Here is a 19,668-nt window from a genome sequence, read left to right on the forward strand (position 1 = left end):
TGGTGCCATAAACGGGATGTAAGGAGGATGTGGCAACGTCTCCCTCGACTCTTTGGCCAACTGCTCGTGACGAGCAGGCAGGGTGTGCGACGGAGCATTGTCGTGATGGAGGATCCACGAATCGGCAATCCCCGGACGGACTTGATGAACCCGGGCGGTTAGTCAACGGAGCACCTCTCTGTAGTACTGGCCGTTCACTGTAAACGTTTATAGTTTGGCCGGGTGGCACAAACCCTTTGTGAAAGGGTTCATCAAGTCCGTCCGGGGATTGCGATTCGTGGATCCTCCATCACGACAATGCTCTGTCGCACAACTGCCTGCTCTTCATCAAGCAGTGGCCAAAGAGTCGAGGGAGACGTTGCAACATCCTCCTTACATCCCGTTTATGGCACCACCACGGACATCTTTTTGTTCCTCAAGATCAAGAGACAACTTAAGGGGACGCGGTTCAGGACTCTGGAAAACGTTCAACGTGCTACGACGAGGGCTCTAGACAGCATAGAGGTTGCCGACTTCCAGGGAGCGTTCAGGGATTTGAAAATCCGGTATCAGCGTGTTATCGACTCCAATGGGGACTACTTTGAAGATTCCTAAAGAAAAATTGTACATATTTTGCCAATAAAAATTTCCTGAGGTCAGTCCGGTTACTTATTATACAGACCCTGTATGGTGGTATTTACAACAGCGATGTCTAAGGCCCGCATGCAGATACTCGGTTTAAACGGAGAAATGCCAGCTGTTCCTTAAACCCGTATGAAACACATTATGATAAATGTAACCATATCTACAAGTAAACAGGGTTTAGCGTTAAACGTGATAGTCCATATGGCCCTCATTCTTTCAATTAAAACTATACCAACTGTCATTTACACAGTGTCAACCGAATCTCAGTGTATTTCAGAATGTTCCATCTTTTACGAGCACTTCGTCTAAAACTATTATGAACTCCCCCTTTGTGATGAAGAATCAATCAATAAACTCAGAGTGTGAAACGGATTTCAAGTTGAATCAACCAACTGTTTCGACTTACTTCAAATGTTATACTGTGCAAACGACCTTATCTCAAGTAACGTAAATATATTTTTAAGGCCCGGTCCAGATGCTCAAGTATACCATCAGTCTTTTGCTCAACCAAATGACGGATCGTTTGGTTCAAGCAAAAGACGGATGTAAAATTGCGTCCACACGCATCCGTCTTATGTAGTCCGTTTTCCTATTTTTGTGCTCACAAGCTCAGTTCGTCATCAACTATGGAAGAGCAAGTACTCGTATTTTTTCGCTGATTCAACTGGATAATGCTATATTTAACAACATAATGACAAAATATTACTGTAATCGCTAAATGGCTTGTTTACATGTCATATCTCGAGACACAGTGATTTTAAATGGATTGAATTTTGTAGATAGTATTCTTATCAACAATATAGTACATCTTATAATTCATGATGGTAAATCATAATATCAACATCAAATTCTGAGAGTATCATGAGAATCAAGAAAGAAAAAAAATGATTAAATGACGTTATTATACAATCAATAAAAAAAACTTGCTTATTTTCAAGTACTCGCGAGGCATTTTTTTAATTTGAGGGCGCTGAATCCGAATCTGATATCACAATTTCTCTACCTCCATTTTTACGCGATTTTTGTATATGTATGTGTATGTGTGTGTATTTAGGTTTTGGTGGATAGGCAAAAGACGGACGGTTTGATAAGATTCCCGGCCGATACATTTTGAGTTTGACGACTTAAGCTTGAAGACCCATCCGTTTTACCGTCCAGACGCAACGACTTACATGCTCCGACTTTTGTTGGAGCAAAAGACTGAAGCTAAACTTGAGCGTCTGGACCGGGCTTAAGACTGATCTCGATCCAACTTACATATTTTATCCCGTTTAAATTATAAAAATTGAATCTTATATTAAATGTAATCTTAGTTTGTGGAACTTCAACTGCACTGTAATTATTGTTTGAAATACATGGAAATTTCACTTAATATGTTTGGTTCCCTTGACTCTAGCACCGGCAGCGTCCGATGCAGTCACAAATGTCCGCTGTAATTTCGACTTCTTCTCCTCGCGGTGTTCGGCTGCTATATCTTTCGAAAGCTCTTCGACGAGTTTCATCGTTTTGTCTGGGTACCTGCAAAAATATATCAGTTGAAGTTAATGACTATGTTCATGCAGTAGGAAGAGCTAAATTATTTGAAATAGTTGAGTACCCTTAGTACCCACCTTATCAGTAATGAAAATGAAACAAAAACTGATCAACATAAACAATTGCTAGAAAATACTCTTTAATTTTCTTTTCCATTACGAACTGCTTGTTAATGATCGCTTCTCAATACTTAAATTACGACATATCAGTCTATTTTTTACTTTCCTTGCCCTATTACCGAAGGAAAGGAAACTATTGCTTTCCGAAAAAAATTAAGGTACCCCAATTTCTAAATTTCTATATGTTTCAAGGTCCCCTAAGACCAAAAAAGTGGTTTTTGGTTATTGGTCTGTATGTGTGTGTTTATGAGTGTAAGTGTGTCTGTGTACACGATATCTCATCTCCCAATTAACGCAATGACTTGAAATTTGGAACTTAAGGTCCTTACAATATAAGGATCCGACACGAACAATTTCGATCAAATGCCATCCAAGATGGCTGTTAAAGTGGCAAAAATTATGTCAAAAACAGGGGTTTTCGCGATTTTCTCAAAAACGACTCCAACGATTTTGATCAAATTGATACCTAAAATAGTCATTTATAAGCTCTATCAACTGCCACAAGTCCCATATCTCTAAAAATTTCAGGAGCTCTGCCCCATCTATGCAAAGTTTGATTTTAGATTCCCAATTATCAGGCTTCAGATACAATTTAAACAGAAAGCAGACCTCGTGTGTCTTTAGCGTTATTGTCCCGTCACCAGCTTTGAATAGTAGACTTGAGATGCGCGTGAACACTAGCGTCAGGTGATCAATTTTCATAACGGCAAGAAAAGTTGTGTGAGTGCGCCACACCAGATTTTTATAATTAAAAGCTATTAGCTTCTATTCACGTTTGAGGAACACTAAGTCTTTTTCCTTGTTAAAAGAGGTCTCAGCGTCCTAAAGCGCCCCACAAACGAGAGTAGAAGCAAATAACTTTCAATCATAAACATTGGACTGCTATGTCATAATTTAAGTATTGAAAATTTCTGGAAAATATTTTAATATAAAAAAAATAGTTAAAATGAGAGTCACAAGCTCCAATTTCTTATTTGTCTCTACCTAGAGCAAAGGTAATTGCATTCATTTGGCAATTTAAGCAACATAATTTTTTAATTACTACCGGTACGTGTCTGTGAAACGTTGATATAAGCTACTTTAAGGTTCAAAACATAGTGGAGCGGCAAATGGTAAGAGAGAAGTTCGCTGAGAATATTAAAGAGATGTGGCTGTGTTCATATTGTGCACGTCAGATCATGCATGAGCTGAGAAAAAATCTGGAAAGAGCCACACGTTATGACTTGCATGTAGCTGCTCACACTGAACGCAACCAGCAAGTGCACCCGTTCAGTGTGTGTGTTCCTATTGCTCTGTCCACATTTTGTTTCTCATCTGTATGCTAGGTCATGCATGAGAACGCGTGCACTTCCACATACATGCATCCAATTTGATCATATCCTCGAGTTACAGTTTATATAATTACTCTAAAACGTTGACATAAGCTACTTAAAGCAGGGAACCCACTTTGCCGTCACCGTCTGGCACCGACCGTCACCGTTGCGTACCGGCAACATTGCTTTGCATTGTTTTAAACGAACGGCAACCCACTATACCCGTCCGTCACCGGCTACGACCGTGTCCGTCAGTCACCATCGGCCACCATTGCTGTTTGGGGCATTCTTGCCGGATAGCCGGTCCGTTTTTTTATCATTCTTCCAGTCGACATTCAACTATCAGTGAAGTAAAATACACATAACAGCCAAAACTATCGTTGGTTTGACAATCTACTTGTACTAATATCTTCTTATTTGTCTGACAATAAAATCTTGCGAAAGTGCTAAAAATAGTGTTTTTACTATTGTTTCCTTATTTCCATTTATATTCTAACTTAGCATAGTCTTTTTTCAAGTCGTCAAACAAATGATGAAATTCACCATATTCGTTTCTTCTTCTGAAGATTCGTGCACACAGTACCTATGCTTCCTTCATTTCTGTATCTCTTCTTCTTCAGCACATGCTGCGGCTATTAATAGAAATTCCTCCTCGTCTGATGAACACTCCATCGCAACTGATGCATTTCTTGACGTTGATGCACGTCAGAAACCGGAGCTAACCAGACGGGCAAGTGGGTTATCGCCGGAAAAATGACGGCGACTGACGGTGACGGTCGGTGCTGGACGGTGCCTGACGGTGACGGCATAGTGGGTTCCCTGCTTTAAGGTACAAAACGTAGTGGAGCGGTATAAATGTTAGGAGAGAAAGTAAGCTGAGAATGTTGAAGAGTAATGCATGTATCTGAATGTCTCAAGTTTCCTTTTACCTTCCATCCTAACTTTGCAGCATCACTATGTTCAAAACATACATTACTTTTCAACACTTCCAGCTACTCTCTACCTTTGCCGTTCACTATGTTTGACCCTAAAGCCTCAACTATAAGGACGAAGTGTTTTGTTCATTAACAGGAAGCATTGTCTCTTATGGCGAACTAAGCATAGGATTTTACAAGGAACCTCTTTTTGGGAGTCAAGCACCTCCACAGCGTGAATGACCTTGTAGGAGTTCCGACACTTCTGGAAACGCTAGTCCTTGGCAACGACCTCAAGTATTGAAACAAGCGGAATTATAATATTGCCTATAGTCTGAGAGGTATTACATTTTACACGGCTCTCTCCCAAAGACAGAGAGGTCCGATGTTCTTTCCTTCACTAATTACTGCCAGTACCTAACAGCAGTCTCCATACTTTTTTGTCAGCAACCAATTGTGCGCAACATGCTAACTCCTCTCCACTACTCTGTTCATGCTACAAACTGTGAAAGGAGAAATCGGTTTTCCCTCTTTATGTTAAAATTAATATCTTTTCAATTTGGCTTAGCCCGCAATGTGACCAGTGGTCAATCAAGGCCAAAGGCAGCCAAGGTTGGACGTTATTGGGCCAACAATCATAGAATCCGTCTCGTCTATTATGCTTTAAAGTTGAAGCTTAAGTAAACCACATTTGTGATGCATAAGGTGATAAGATAAAAAGTTAAATTGAATTGTCCTTACTCAAATTAATTTTAGAAATAACTGGAAAATTGAAATTATTATAATTATTATTCTATTATAAATAATATTAATATAGACCCATAATTGATGGGTGTGATTTGGGATCTAATAGTAATAAGAAAAATATTTACTAAAAACTTACTTGCATCCTAGAAATTCTACATTGTAAAAGACTTGAGCCAAACATATCAGCTTTTCTTCAGGATACTTGTCCTTATGTGCAAGCAGAAACGACTTCCTAAGGTTCCAATGATCTTCTGCATCAAATTCAGATTTATATTTTTCAACATCCCAATTAGTATCAAAAGACATTTTTAATTTAAATTTAGAAAAGGTTCACAAAAATACTACAATAGACTGCTATTTCAAAAGCAGAATAAATTATAGGTTAGTTTCTCTTTCAGCACAAACATCAAACAATACACTGCCTTCCTAATAATTTCATAAGAACAATGACAATACCAATTGTCCATATATATATTTCTGCGAAAATTATTAATTTCGAATGGATTTTTCACTTATAGTTTTTTCCTTTTAATTATTATTTTTAACGAATTAAAACAAAAATATGAGCGAATCGATAAATCAATCTGCTCAGCTGACTTTGTCCCAAGGCCCTTTCCTAACAAAATGATCTCTAACCTTAAAAACATAGTGGAATAATAATACACAAATTGCTACTTTTTAACGTTTTATAATTATATTTATAATTTTACATTGTTCAAAAATTATTTTAAAATACCCACTGAACCAGTAAAAATATCATTTTATTATTCTTTTTTGTTCTGATGAACACCACTTATGTCAAAGTGCATGGAACGACGCATTCTTCGCCAATTGGTAAGTAACTTCAATCAAATAATCTCTTGAATTCTTCTTATTCTAGTAAATTCATAATATATTCAGTTTATCTCAAAATCTATAAAATGATAATATTGTTAATATAATTTGACAAAAATGTGTTTCACCGTAGCTCATTCTCTACCGAAATTCATGAACCCATGACATTCATTAAAAACGCCTTCTTAAATCTGAATGCAATCATTTATATTCAATCTTTTATTCAATACATTTTCCATTTGTCTCTATGTTTAAATTTAACTGTGCTGTACAATTAAATACGTTGGATGCAGACTTTGTTTACAAGGTCTTAGTCACAACACCAATCTCAATGAAACGACCAATCTGCAGCCATATGTAGTTATTGTTTTATATTTTGAGGAAGTCTGTCTGTCTAGCGACTGCCGGTCATGGACTGAATATAATAAATTACTAAACATAAAGTTATCATTTCTGAAAAATGGAATAGATTTCAATATAGCCTACATATGCACTTGGCAAACTGATAATTGATTTTCTCAACTCACTATAATTCAGTTATAAATGTATCACTTACACCTTACCTCATTCATCTATCCTAGGTTTATTGAAATAAAATATTTTATTTCCTTTTTAGGTTAACTTACGCCATGTATCGTCATCGTCTACATCGAACAAGGGGGAAACCGCCAATCCAACAAATGATCTTATTGGTCAGCCACATCCAATATCCAATCTGAGAGCAGTAAAGTTCTATATCCCGAAAAATGAGAACGACGTGGAGCGCCAGTATCGAATACAACGAGAGGAGGTACAAAAATGGAACGAGAAATTCTGGATAGCTCACAATACACATTTCATAGCGGTAAGTATCAATATTCTACTGAAAATCGAATTGGTTTCTTTTGCTGAGGGTAATGCTTACATAGAGTCTCACACGGGTGTGTGTATACAATGGGATGAGAAATAATAATAATAATGAGTTTCTGTTCATGGCGTGGTCATAAGTATGGCCGCAAGTGAACAAGTCAAGAACATAAAAAACTGTCATAAGACAGGTCAAGAACAAAAATACACATCAAAGAATGGACCTACAGTCTTTAAGCTCTGATGAAGTCTGTCTGGCGACTGCCGGTCATGAACTGAATATACTGAGTTAGTCTTGGGCGTGTTGCGTACCCACTGAGTTTAGAACCTACTTGGAGTAGCTGGGCACAGTGAAGCCTCTAGGGGGGTTTTGGGGTTTTCCAAAGGGAGTTCAGACTGAGGGCATCAGGGTACTCGCGTATCTGGAAATAGCAGGAATGTAAAATACCCCAAACTGTGGGATCCATGGGTAACGCCTCCGTCTCTGGAAGTAGCATCATAGTTTGTCGAAAACACCCCCTCACTCTACCCTACTCTTCTCTGCTTACATTTCCGAAACTATCTGGTAATTGGTAGACGTGCTAGCGCCTACTTTGGAGACGTATACAATTGGGGACCACGAGTATTTTTCTAGGCCTGTAGACAAGTTAGAGGATACATCAGGGTCTTGACTGGCCCATGTACCGCCAGAACTGCATCAGTATCCAAGTATGGGATGACTGGACAGTCTGTGGGAGATTCCACTGCAAACTTGCCTACAGAATTGACAGTGCCGTTGGGTAGTAGGCCTATTATATATTTAATGCCTTCTGCTCCATCCATTACTAACACTTGTGGGATCGATGGTGTCATCAAACTCAATACACGCAAATCAAAATACAACTCTCGGTTTATGCGCATAGCAGGTGATCGTTTGGAGGTGAGGATAATATTCCCATAAAAAATGAATATTCAACAGGATGTCAGTGAGTCTCCGTGCGCAGGGAGTGAAGATATTTGAGAGGGTGCTTCGGGCAAAGCTTGTGAACCTGCCGCTTTACTCAATGAATGAGGAGGCAATACAGAGTTTTTTAAGTTCACTTTAACTGCCACCCATCTTGATCTTGTGTTTTAAAGTTTGACCTAATGACGCAATCTATCCAGCAAGTGCTGCTCATCACAACTTATGGAAATTTTATTTTGACCGTGCCGGTTCACTGTCACTAATATGTGGGAACTAGCTTAAAGCCTAGTTTATACGATGCCAATTGGAAAGACAATTGTCCGCATGAAATTATTGTCTTCGTATAAACACTTCAGGCCAATTGTCCCGACAATTGAACTGTCTCCGGGAGTAGACTATGGACAGTCAATTGGGCCCAGCGAGTCCCCCCACCTCTCGGAATCTCAGTTGTCGCCGTGTGAACGGTGTAGGCCAGTCAGTGGCACTGTCTTGTTTTTGCCAGTTCAGTCACAACAGATGACGAGAACTCGGACATGTTTAGCTGTCAACTGACGTGCCAATAGTTGGCCGCGTATAAACATCTTCTCGTTTAACTGGCCTGGCCTCTGACAATCCGTAACCACGTAATGACAATTGTCCATAGACAACTGTCTCGCCAATTGGCATCGTATAAACTAGGCTTAAATGTTACCTTCTCCACTTTTATTCGCTATGGTAGGACTATTATTGATAGACTTTGATAGCGTGTATTATTATTTGATAATGATATAAAAATTCATAATTTTATATTTTACTGTGCCGGTCACAGTTCTACCATAGAGAAAAGATAGCTTAATAGCTTATGCTATTACTCATAAAAAGGGTAGAACAGATTCTCAACCATAGAGAAAAGATACCATAAAGGGCATGCCACACCAAGCTCGCTACCGCGGCGGTAGCGAAGTTTTAAAAATCGCTAGCCATGTATTCAGGTTGAGCGCGCCACACCGAGTTCGCTACCGCGGCGGTAGTACGGCGCACTACCACCTACGACCGCCTGCTAGGCGATTCAACAAAAGTTCGCTGAGAGGTAGTACGGCGGACAAAGCGAGCTCAACCTGAATACATGGCAGGCGATTCGAAGAGGTAGCGCAGTGCTGAGTGCTGTAGTCACGCCCTCCCCCCACTACTAGACTCACTACTCGGAGACTACCGCTAGCGGACGTTTTTCGGTGTGGCGTGCTCAGCCGAGAAAACTACCACCAGCGGTACTACCTCGGCGGTACTGGCGAGCTTGGTGTGGCGAGTCCTTAATAGTTTATGCTATTCTTTCTCTATGGTTCTACCATAGACTTCTTTTATAAATATTTGAACTAATAGGCTATAATTTTGTAAATTCATGTTGGTCACTTCAAAACTCATTTCGCTAACCTTTTTTGTTCTATTTTCAGGAACGGAAAAAATTCCTGGCAACTCATAAAAAGGACTTTGACAACGAGCCCATGTCCCCAGACAAGTTATCAGTTTTCTACAAGAGATTTCTGGACGAGCACTGGAAAATTCACTTGCATTACAACTACGAATGGTACAAGAAGAATGCAGGGCTTGTAGTGCTAGCCCTCAGAGTGAAACTGCATCGTTTGAAGATGGCGTTCTTTCAAAAGAACTCGTGACCCACTTCTTGTTAGATACCATCTCGATTTTAATCTCTAGTCAGAAAATGTATATTATTTTTGTGTAAATAAATTATGTAAATATTGTTGGTGATAGAGTTTTGTAATTCAGATACCTTTATTTCTATAGTAGTAACGTCTGTAAGGGTGGTATTTTCAAACGAGTTCAAATACTGTATGGCAAAGCATGTGAAGTGGCGAAGGTAGCTGAGTGTTGAAAAGTAATGCATCTATCTGAAAGTCTCCGATTCCTTCTACTTTCTACCCTACCTTCGCAGCTCCAATATGTTTCGACCTTAGCCAAGTACACATTTGTGAAGCTCTTAACCTTCCGGTAGTCGCGCCCTACTCAATCACACGAGCAGTCGTGTGTTGTATTTTGTACAACATCAAGTGTTATGTACTCTGTTTACTGTCAAAACATATTAATTAATTGTATAATAATTACTTTTTCCATCTTCTTGGATTATTTTACGCCTAAGAACATTTGATTGATTACCATTTCTTAACCCAATAAGGTACACCAAGCAAAGCCATCAATTCTGTGTTATTGGTTCGTTTACATTCCCGTATACAGTCTTTCCCTATCTTTTGCACAGTGCGACTTATGCACTGTCGCGACTTAATGGCACCTAAAGACTGAACCATTGCTCGGTTGATACTGCAACTCAGTGGAGTGATGGGGAGAAAGTTTTGGAATGCATAGGTGACTCATTCACTGACACTAGTCCATTCAATAGTTTTGTGCAGCAAAAAACTGACACTGTTGTACTTTTTACAACAGCGCGACTGCCGGAAGGTTAAGCCGTATCCACACTGAACAAATGTTCGACAAAAAAGTTTGGGCAAATTTTATTATGTTTGACAAACAATGTTTGCCCGTGGCCAGTGAGAACGCGTGTAAGTGGGAAGAACAGGTTTTATGTTTTACAGCTGTCAACCCTGAAAATGTTTGGAAAAACAGTAATTTTTTGTTTGAAAAACAATGATTGTCCAAACTTTTTAAAATGTTTGTCCCTGAGCTCTTCAACAAACATGTTTGTCGAACATTTGTTCATTGTGGACACGGCTTTAGGAAAACCATTAGTTCTTATGAGAGTGTACACATTGAAGGAATTAAACACTAATCTGCCACTCCCGTAAAAACCAATTGTTTTTTCACGGTTTCTGTTATAAAATATATACAGAGTGAGTCATATGTATGGAAACCCTCCAATAAGTTAAAGACTGTTGTAGATATAATACTGTAACTTTCAGGATAAGTTTTTGGTAGAATACTCTACCTTTTGACGTCCAAATGAATTTTAACCCCTCATAAGGGGGTGACTTAGGGGTTGTAATTCAATTATTTTAAATGTAAACGCCCATTGTGTGGTACATCATTTTAAAGACCTTTTTAAAACAAGAAACATGGCACCAATAAAATCGTTTTATGATACTTGTATTCAAAATGGCGGCTGATTGAATTTTTAATTTTTAAAGAAATGAGTGGTTATAACTCAAATATTTTAAATGTAAACACCCATTGTGTGGTACATCATTTTAAATGCCTTTTCAAAACAAGGAAGAATGACGTCAATAAAAATATTCCATGATATACTTGTATCCAAAATGGCGGATGATCGAAGTTTCAAATAAAAACTAAAACTTCAATCTCTCGCCGTTTTGAATACAAGTATCATAAAACATTTTTATCGACATCATTCTATCTTGTTTTGAAAAGGCCTTCAAAATGATGTACCACACAATGGGCGTTCATTTTATAATTTGAGTTACAACCCCTCATTTTTTAAAAACTAAAACTTCAATCAGCCGCCATTTTGGATTCAAGCATCATAGAACTTTTCTATTGATGCCATGTTCTTGGTTTAAAAAGGCCTTTAAAATGATGCACAACACAATGGGTGTTTACATTAAAATATTTTAGTTACAACCCCTAAGTCACCCCCTTATGAGGGGTTGAAATTCATTTGTACGTCAAAAGGTAGAGTATTTGACCAATAACTTATCCTGAAAGTTACAGTATTATATCTACAACAGTCTCCAATTTATTGAAGGGTTCCCATACATATGACTTACACTGTATATGAATAGAATTGGTCATTATTAACAAGGATCAACAATCAATATTAGATGATAGATATAAATAAAATATACCATATTATACAAAAGGTAGCATAAGAATGAATCTCATGGTATAGGGCGTTTTGTTTGTTCCAAATTTCACTGTTTGCTCAATCCGATAGTTGTTTTTACGTGAAGATATTTGATGCTGATAGTCTCTCATACTGTGCCGTTCTTACACTCTCAGCCTGCCAATAAAGAAAGGGCCACGCCACATGAGGATTCTCTCAGACGGGTCGGCAGGGCAGGAAGCTCTGATTCCCGAACGACATCCCAATAGGAGAGCTCCCTGGTCTTGTCCGGAACACACCTCATGTGGCTTGGCCCTAATAATCGACAGTAATCGGCTTGAACAATCAGTGACATTTTGGTACATAAACGCCCTACACCATTGGATATCTTAGTAAGCTATTTTTTCTCTATGGATGTACCGGGATGATGACTTGATCACAAATATCTGATACAGAAGGCCGTGGAAACGAAACTTGACTAGTATGATATGCTCTTCCACGAAATCCACTTACTTTAAAGCGTGAATTTCACAATTATAGATAAATCTAGAAACCTAAAATACACTAAATATTTATTTATCACATTGTGTAAAAATACTTGACATGAGGAAAGGCACAACAGGCTCATGCCCAAAACTGTCCCATTTCTAATTCATACTTTGATACTGTCCAAATCAAAATGTTGGTTATGTTACACTTTTCAAATACATTCACGCTCTTCAATACTCAGATAAACGAGCAAATTTTGAATAAAATAGGTCTAAAATAAAAATCTAGAACATTAACTTAATAATATATTCAAAAAGTCTAAATTATGAATGAAACTAAAAATTTAAAAAAAAAATTAGAAACAACTAATATTATTATGTTAGTTTCCTACTACGGTATATTTATTTCTAACTATTAGCATTTATTGAATGAGAATATATTTAACATAATTAATAATGAATGCTGGCAGTCATATGAACCTCTCTATAAATATTGAAGGTTAATTAGAGGTTTATTTCAATAAGATAAATACCGTACAATTTGAAAATAATACTGTATATTTACAAATCTTGAAAATTTGAAAAAGGTGCTTAAAAAAGATCAGAAACCCTTAAAAATTAATAGGCATGCATAAATGAACTTATAGGAATATACAGTTACAACATTAAAATTAAAGAATGAATAATAGCCTATATGAAAGAAACAATATGTAGGATTATAGTTATAATTATAAAAGTTGCTAGTTCTAATGAGAAAGTTGATAATTAACAAATTTTCTAAGCTAAATTACAAACACAACATTCTAAATTAATAAGCCATAGAGGCATGGCTGAACTAGAATTATTTCCAATCGTTGACTTTTAAATAATAATCAATTTCATATTATAAATTACATTTTCGAACACTTCATACGCTAAATTCAAGTTTATATATTACATCCCTGATTAAACTGATTTACGACTCACACTGGCGCACAAGGAATCTTCCTTTTGCCGGTGTTTTTGCCTCACCTACTGTACTTATGCATGTGAACATAAATTGAATCTTCATTTTATAACTATTATTTATAATATCATGAATAAGGATATCATTTCGTTATTATATCTAATTAAATAAATGTATGTATCTTGGTTTAAGTGCAGTAGCATATACTTAAATTTATTTTTTTGTATTTTGTTTTTGGCAAATAAATTCAAGTCAGCTTGATATATTCAATGAGAAATATATAAAATTAGAATTTTGTACATGTCTGAATACGGTAGATTAGTATAAAAGCTAAATAGAAAAGCACTCTCAGTATTCTACGAGAAAAGTAATAAAATACGATTATAGTTTCCATACTTTACTTTGAGAAACAATTTGAGTATTTTTGAAGTAACACTACAGAAAATCATAAGCATATGAACGAGAAATACAAAATCCTCTAAGCACGCCTATAAATAGTGGTAAATCCACTAAAACTGGAGACCACTTGTAACATCATAGAGCATAAAGTATGTTGGAATTCTATATGTAATCTATAAATTTTCAATATTTTATAAACATAGAATGCTAAAATATTGTGTTCTTTCCAACATTTTTTCTCCCAATGATCTTTACAAAATCAGATGCCACTAGTTTTACTAAATTCTGATTTTAAATTCAATGTACCGTATTTTACAATCTCTGATCCTATGATTTTACAAGGTCTTTCTAAATGATGGACCCATTTTCAAAAATTGGTATTTATTAAAGTAAAAATGCAAAATGGACAACCTTTATACCGATGGAAAGAGAAAGCTTCAAAGTTTTTTTTAATACCTTACAAGTGTTCAATGTGGTCTCCGGCTGCTGCACGATCTGCGGAACCGTATCACTGCTGCCGTGCACTCAATAACACCAGATAGGTACGCTTTCTCGCGTGTGGGACGAGTTTGGCTACCGCGTAGATGTTGCCGTGCAGCAGCCGGAGACCACATTCAACACTTGTAAGTATTAAAAAAAAACTTTGAAACTTCTCTTTCCATTGGTATAAAGGTTGTCCATTTTGCATTTTTATTTTAATAAATACCAATTTTTGAAAATGGGTCCATCATTTAGAAAGACCATGTACTTCCAAATCAGTTATTATTTATCAACATAACTCAGAATCAGGTTGCACTAATTTTAGCAAATTCTTATTTTGGATTCAATCTATTTTACATTCTGTGATCCTATTATTCTATTTCAAAATACAATCTGAGAATCCTCTAAAATCTGATCATACATTTGAAATTCATCATTATTTTGTACCAGAAATTTGACTGACAATTTTCGCAAATACTTTCTTTCAAATAAATTCATGAATAACGTGAAACATAATATAAGTAGTCTATAATATACGATTCATGAAAATGACATTTTTTGTAGAACGTTTTTACAAAATCGGATCATAAAGAGTACCTTTTTCGTAGGTGACAACCTTGCCCGTAATAAAAGACTGCGGTAAAGGTATTGACTTATCCTGAAAGCGCCAAGGCAAATACTCGTAGATGAATATGAAAAACTCGTGCAAGTTCTCCACCATATTCAGTCGCGCCATCTCATACTTCAGGTCCTCAACCTCCTTCTCGTAGTTTTCTTTTTTTTGATGACCGTTTTCACCTGTAGAACACAAAAGATCCACAAATTCCTCCGCTCTCAAACGGGACCGCAGCTTGTAACGGGGTTCTAGCTTCTCAATCAACCATTTGTAGAGACGTGGAGTCACCCACACCTCGGGTTTCTTCAGTTTGGGACACTTGTAGTTGACTTTGGCGGCTACAACCTCGCGATTTCTGTTCACTGCCACCTGATCGTTCTCCTTCTCTCTCTCCACCAAAGCAGCAATCGAGTCACTTTCTCCTCCTCCGCGTTTTCTTCTTCTTTTTCTGAGCGGCCAATGAAAACGACGGTGTACCGCCGGTTGGGGCCACTAACGCCGTTTACGCGCCGGTAGCGACCTGGGTGCCGGCATTATTTCGTCTAAACCTCGGTTAGATGAGTTCTGATCTGCTCTAGTGGAATTCAACGAGTTGTTGACTATCGCTGACGCGTTGACGTCAGTTTGAGGAAGTTGTAAGGGATCAACGCGGATTGAATCCAAACTGTTGTACATTAGCGAGTTCTCCTCAGTAACTTGATTGAAACCGACAATCTCCTCACTAGTGTACGTTCTTACTCCGTTCGAAGACCTCTCCATTCTTCTAACATCATCTGAATCAGCACTTCCTTGAGAAACTTTATCATTACTATTTCTCGATCTATCCCTCAAGCTCCTACTGCTTACTCCTATCGGCGAGTCAGTATCATCCTGAATCGACAAATCTCCTTTAGAAACATTCGGACTGGCACGCTTTTTTGCATTAGTAACAAAACCCAGAGAATCATGAACCGAAAAGTTCATTGAGTCATCAAGACTTTGATCCTTATTCAAACTTTCGTTCGATTTCCCTTTGGTTGTTGATCTATTCCTCAAACTTCTACCACTTGATTCTCTCAGAGAAGTATTGGGGACATCTCCACCATTCTCTTTCGAGCCTTCTCTATCGATAGCACTCTTCCCGCGTTGTTTCAAAGTCTGTTCCTCATTTACAGATGTGTTAAGCAGTCTTTTAGCGGCCGACCTGTCTCTCAAACCTCTGTTAACCCCATCCACTTCATCCAGTTTAGAATTATCGTTATCAACTTCCATAGAAGCATCATCACTTTTCACATTCTCTTTTGTACTGTCTTTTTCAGCTACGCTTTTGTTAGCGTCTCCTCTTCTTCTCCTAGAAACATCACCATTTTCCACATTCTCTTTTTCACTGTCTTTTTCAGCTACACTTTTGTTAACGTCTCCTCTTCCTCTCCTAGAAACATCACCATTTTCCACATTCTCTTTTTCACTGTCTTTTTCAGTTACACTCTTGTTAGCATCTCTTCTCCCTCTCCTATTTCGTAAACTCCTGTTACCAACTCCCCCTTCATCTCTCTGAGAATCATTGATATCCATGGACACATCACCCCTATTTTCATTCTGTTCTTCAGGAGTCACACTTTTGTTGTCATCTCTCCCCCTCTTACCTCTCCACCGTTCTCCTCTCTGTGTATCATTCACAATATCATCACCACCCTTGGAACTTTCTTTTAAACCCTCAACCTGAGACACATTGACATCCTCCCCTCTTCGTCCATTCTCTTTTGAACCATTATCTTCAACCCTACTTTTATCAGCCTCTCCACGCATCCTATCTCTCAAACTCGCCAACGACATATTCATCAGATCCCCATCTCCATTCTTCAGTTCTTCATCCACGTTCCTCTCTGTTTGACTGTCAGCGCTACTCCTATTGGCTCCCACATCTCTCTCACTCCTATCAACTTCCTCATCCTCTTCTTGTTGGCCCAAAGGTTGTACCGAGACATCCAACAGATTCTGAGAATCGTCTAAATAATTTCCAGACGTATCTTTCCAAGAGCTACTATCGCTGAACAGCTCTTTGGCTACAGAACTACGTTTTTTATCTGACTTCCCAGAACTATTCAGTTCTTTTTCTATCACCGGTTTATTCCCACTTCTCAAAGATTTGTTAATATCATTTGAAACACCACTATTAGATTTATTCCCACTTCTCAAAGATTTGTTAATATCATTTGAAACCCACTATTAGATTTATTCCCCTCCTCAAGACCTACTTTTCCTATCTGAAACAACTATCATCACGACTCCTCAAAGATATGTTATTCTTTTCCGACCAGCACTGTTATTACGACTTCTCAAGGACCGGTCGTTCTTAACTGACACAGCTACCTCCTTCAGAGGCGATATTTTCAACGTTTCACCTTCAATCGGTTCCAACAAATTTTTCGCCGACATATTCATCACATCTACACCGTCCAAAATCTTCCCCAGATTCGGTTCACCTTCACCAGTTTTATACATCTCTAAACGCTGCTGTGTAATCGCCTACTTCTGCTACGCCGGGATGCCAATGTTATATCCATGGTCCTACTAGCACTGCTCTTCAAAGACGCCGAGCTTTTATTGTGGCCCACACTCTGGTTTTCGGTAGACAAGTGGTATTCCAAAAGCAGACTGGATTGTTCGTTGGAGCTACCTCCACCAACCTCAAGATTTTTTTGTTGAAGTTTATTCTGATCTCCTTTCACCCCTGATTTTGCACGTCCCACCACCTGTTTCTCCTCTCCTTTATCCTCCTCGTCAACGTCTTCATCTAGGGAATCCTCTCCCCCAACTTCCCCCTCAGATTGGATCACTAGCGACACACTCTTATTGCCCCCTCCTTCTTCTGCCTCAGATTCATCCGACTCATCCATCGAGTTTCTCGTTTCCTCTCCTGCTTTATCAACCCTACCTTCCTCTTCCAATTCACTCCCTTCTTCTAGTTCTGAGTTTTCCTTTTCTTTGTTTTCTTCTGTGGTCCCTTTTCCTTCTCTATCTTCTTCTCCTCCTCCTCTAGTTTCTGTTGCTCTATTGCCTTCCTTATCATCTTCTCCCCCTCTAGTTTCTTTTTCTCTCTCATCTTCTCCCCCTCTAGTTTCTTTTTCTCTCTCATCTTCTCCCCCTCTAGTTTCTTTTTCTCTCTCATCTTCTCCCCCTCTAGTTTCTTTTTCTCTCTCTTCTCCTCCAACATCTTCCTCTTCATCATCGGATACCTCAAACGCCTTCATATTAGCCTCTGTCACCTGCCTGGCAGATCTCGTGAACCTCTTAGGTTTTGCCTCGACCACCACCGACTCATCCATGGTAGCCGAATCGAAGAACTCCGGATTGGGAATCGACTTGGGTCGTTTTGAAAAGCCTCTTCTAGTTCGCCTCACTGGTCTCTCCTCCTCTACGGAACTGTGCGTTTCGTTGAAAGCGTTCGGATCGGGAACGGATGGTTTCTTCCGACGTTGGGCGAACGGGAGCGGTTTCTTATACACGTTTTCGTCGTCCGTTGTGTTGTCGTTATACGCAGCGGCCACGTCGGCAGCCGACGATTTCCGTCGTGGGCCGTTCGAGAACGGTCGTCGACGACTGCGTATTTCCTCTTCAACGGCCATCGAATCGTTCTCGGGCACGTTGAAGTGCTCGCTCGACCTCGCCGCACCGCCGCCATCTTGGTTCCTCGTTTGCCGCCATCTTGACGCGCGACTGTTGCCCGTCCATTCGGGCACAGACTGGTCCAAACTACTGTCCCACAAGGTCGCTACAGATTATTCACCCGTTTTCATTATCCCTCTCCATTTCGCTACCTCGGCCGCCGACAGTCTGATTGTGAATTGGTCTTCTTCTGCGACAGATCGTCAACGCTTCCGTCCGCTTCATCTAGAATGTGATGCATTCACTTTAAATGTGGCAAAATGGATTGATTATTCTCACCCAAAGAAGAGTAATTTATCATGTAATTAAGTAAGGTCTGAAGATAAAACTAGGATGAATATTTAATTACAGTTGAATAATAGTTATTTGTATATCTAGAGTGAAAAGTGCTGTTTTTTTTTCCCTGAGGGAAAGTTTGAAGCCCGAGGCGAAGCCGAGGGCAACAATTTTCCTGAGGGAGAAAAACATTTTCCACTCGTGATATACACAACATTTTTCCTCCACCTACATTTTTATAAAACTGCTAATAAAATAATTTTCAAAACGTATGTGACCAAACATGTTTTACAACATAATCAAAAAAGTAAACAGAACAGCTGGCTTGTATCACAGTTCTCCTCCGACAGCACTATCTGTCGGCTAAGTTGTAACAACAATGACAGCCAAAACTACAGCTATGATGAGTTCCCGTTTCAAATTTTATTAGTTAATGAGTAATATCGTTGGCTGATATTTTGAATAACATGGAATAAGAAAAAAATATATACATTTTTAGTATAGTGAATGAAGTTTGTAATAATAATTTCAGCATACAAACATAAATTTTATATATCGATCAAATGTCTGGTTGAGGTATTGAATTTAGTTGGTTTAATGACTACTCATATGCTTCCTCATCTGAGCTTAGACCTTCTGATCTATCCAAATGTACTTTTTAAAATAGAGATGCTTCCCTTCGTTATTTAAATGGAGTCACTTTTACTCCCTATGGAGTTTGCTGTTTTTAGTACCGATAGCGAAAAAGTGACCTTTAGTATCATGTTTCAGGGAGTAAAGTAAGTACTTTTGACAGTAGGTGGAGGAAAAAATAATTCTAATAGAATATGAGTCTAAAGTTACTAAAATTTATTTATTTTGCTTTATTCCAATCCTTAGTCAGAATTTCAGAATGTTAATTCTATATGGGGAGGAACTTTTGATTCAACTTTAAAACCTTTATTTGTTCTACAAAAGTTAGTTATCAAAACAATAATGAAGTATCCAAAAGATTTCCCAAGTGTCACATTGTTTCAAATTCCAATCTGCTCACTATAAGACAATTGTTTTTTCAAAGACTATGGAAACATGTGCTCAAATAAAAAATATGCAAAATTTCAAAGAGTACTAGACAAGTCGCTCAAACTTGATCATAATTGAAAGAGTTGACAGCAA

The 19,668-nt window shown here is 38.3% G+C and overlaps 3 protein-coding genes across 3 annotated transcripts; 1 reads left to right on the forward strand and 2 right to left on the reverse strand.

Moving 5' to 3' along the window:
• Positions 1-1,916: 1,916 nt before the first annotated feature.
• Positions 1,917-5,661, reverse strand: LOC120352507 (partner of xrn-2 protein 1-like). Its single transcript, XM_039433393.1, has 2 exons — positions 5,387-5,661; positions 1,917-2,142 (listed from the first exon to the last, which is right to left on the reverse strand). Exons 1-2 carry the CDS (start codon positions 5,554-5,556, stop codon positions 1,989-1,991), a joined length of 324 nt encoding a protein of 107 aa, XP_039289327.1. The 5' UTR covers positions 5,557-5,661; the 3' UTR covers positions 1,917-1,988.
• A 184-nt stretch (positions 5,662-5,845) lies between these two features.
• On the forward strand, positions 5,846-9,619 carry LOC111054833 (COA8 family protein CBG23705, mitochondrial). The gene is made up of 3 exons (XM_022341942.2): positions 5,846-6,084; positions 6,701-6,928; positions 9,304-9,619. The coding sequence occupies exons 1-3, from the start codon at positions 6,046-6,048 to the stop codon at positions 9,523-9,525; spliced, it is 489 nt and encodes a 162-aa protein (XP_022197634.1). The 5' UTR covers positions 5,846-6,045; the 3' UTR covers positions 9,526-9,619.
• A 7,187-nt stretch (positions 9,620-16,806) lies between these two features.
• LOC120352257 (high mobility group nucleosome-binding domain-containing protein 5-like) lies at positions 16,807-18,478 on the reverse strand. The gene is made up of 3 exons (XM_039432028.1): positions 18,403-18,478; positions 17,723-18,343; positions 16,807-17,656 (listed from the first exon to the last, which is right to left on the reverse strand). Exons 1-3 carry the CDS (start codon positions 18,476-18,478, stop codon positions 17,076-17,078), a joined length of 1,278 nt encoding a protein of 425 aa, XP_039287962.1. The 3' UTR covers positions 16,807-17,075.
• Positions 18,479-19,668: the final 1,190 nt, after the last annotated feature.

The sequence above is a fragment of the Nilaparvata lugens genome, chromosome 7 (assembly GCF_014356525.2).
Source record: "Nilaparvata lugens isolate BPH chromosome 7, ASM1435652v1, whole genome shotgun sequence".
In the NCBI taxonomy this organism is placed as follows: domain Eukaryota; kingdom Metazoa; phylum Arthropoda; class Insecta; order Hemiptera; family Delphacidae; genus Nilaparvata; species Nilaparvata lugens.

Coding starts and splice junctions, on each gene's coding strand:
- LOC120352507 (XM_039433393.1), bottom strand. CDS start 5,556: ATGTCTTTTGATACTAATTGGGATGTTGAAAAATATAAATCTGAATTT. Junction 2,143..5,386: donor GTAGAATTTCTAGGATGCAA/GTAAGTTTTTAG, acceptor ATATTTTTGCAG/GTACCCAGACAAAACGATGA.
- LOC111054833 (XM_022341942.2), top strand. CDS start 6,046: ATGTCAAAGTGCATGGAACGACGCATTCTTCGCCAATTG. Junction 6,085..6,700: donor GACGCATTCTTCGCCAATTG/GTAAGTAACTTC, acceptor TTTCCTTTTTAG/GTTAACTTACGCCATGTATC. Junction 6,929..9,303: donor ACAATACACATTTCATAGCG/GTAAGTATCAAT, acceptor TTCTATTTTCAG/GAACGGAAAAAATTCCTGGC.
- LOC120352257 (XM_039432028.1), bottom strand. CDS start 18,478: ATGCATCACATTCTAGATGAAGCGGACGGAAGCGTTGACGATCTGTCG. Junction 18,344..18,402: donor GACCAATTCACAATCAGACT/GTCGGCGGCCGA, acceptor AATAATCTGTAG/CGACCTTGTGGGACAGTAGT. Junction 17,657..17,722: donor AGATGAGAGAGAAAAAGAAA/CTAGAGGGGGAG, acceptor GAGAAAAAGAAA/CTAGAGGGGGAGAAGATGAT.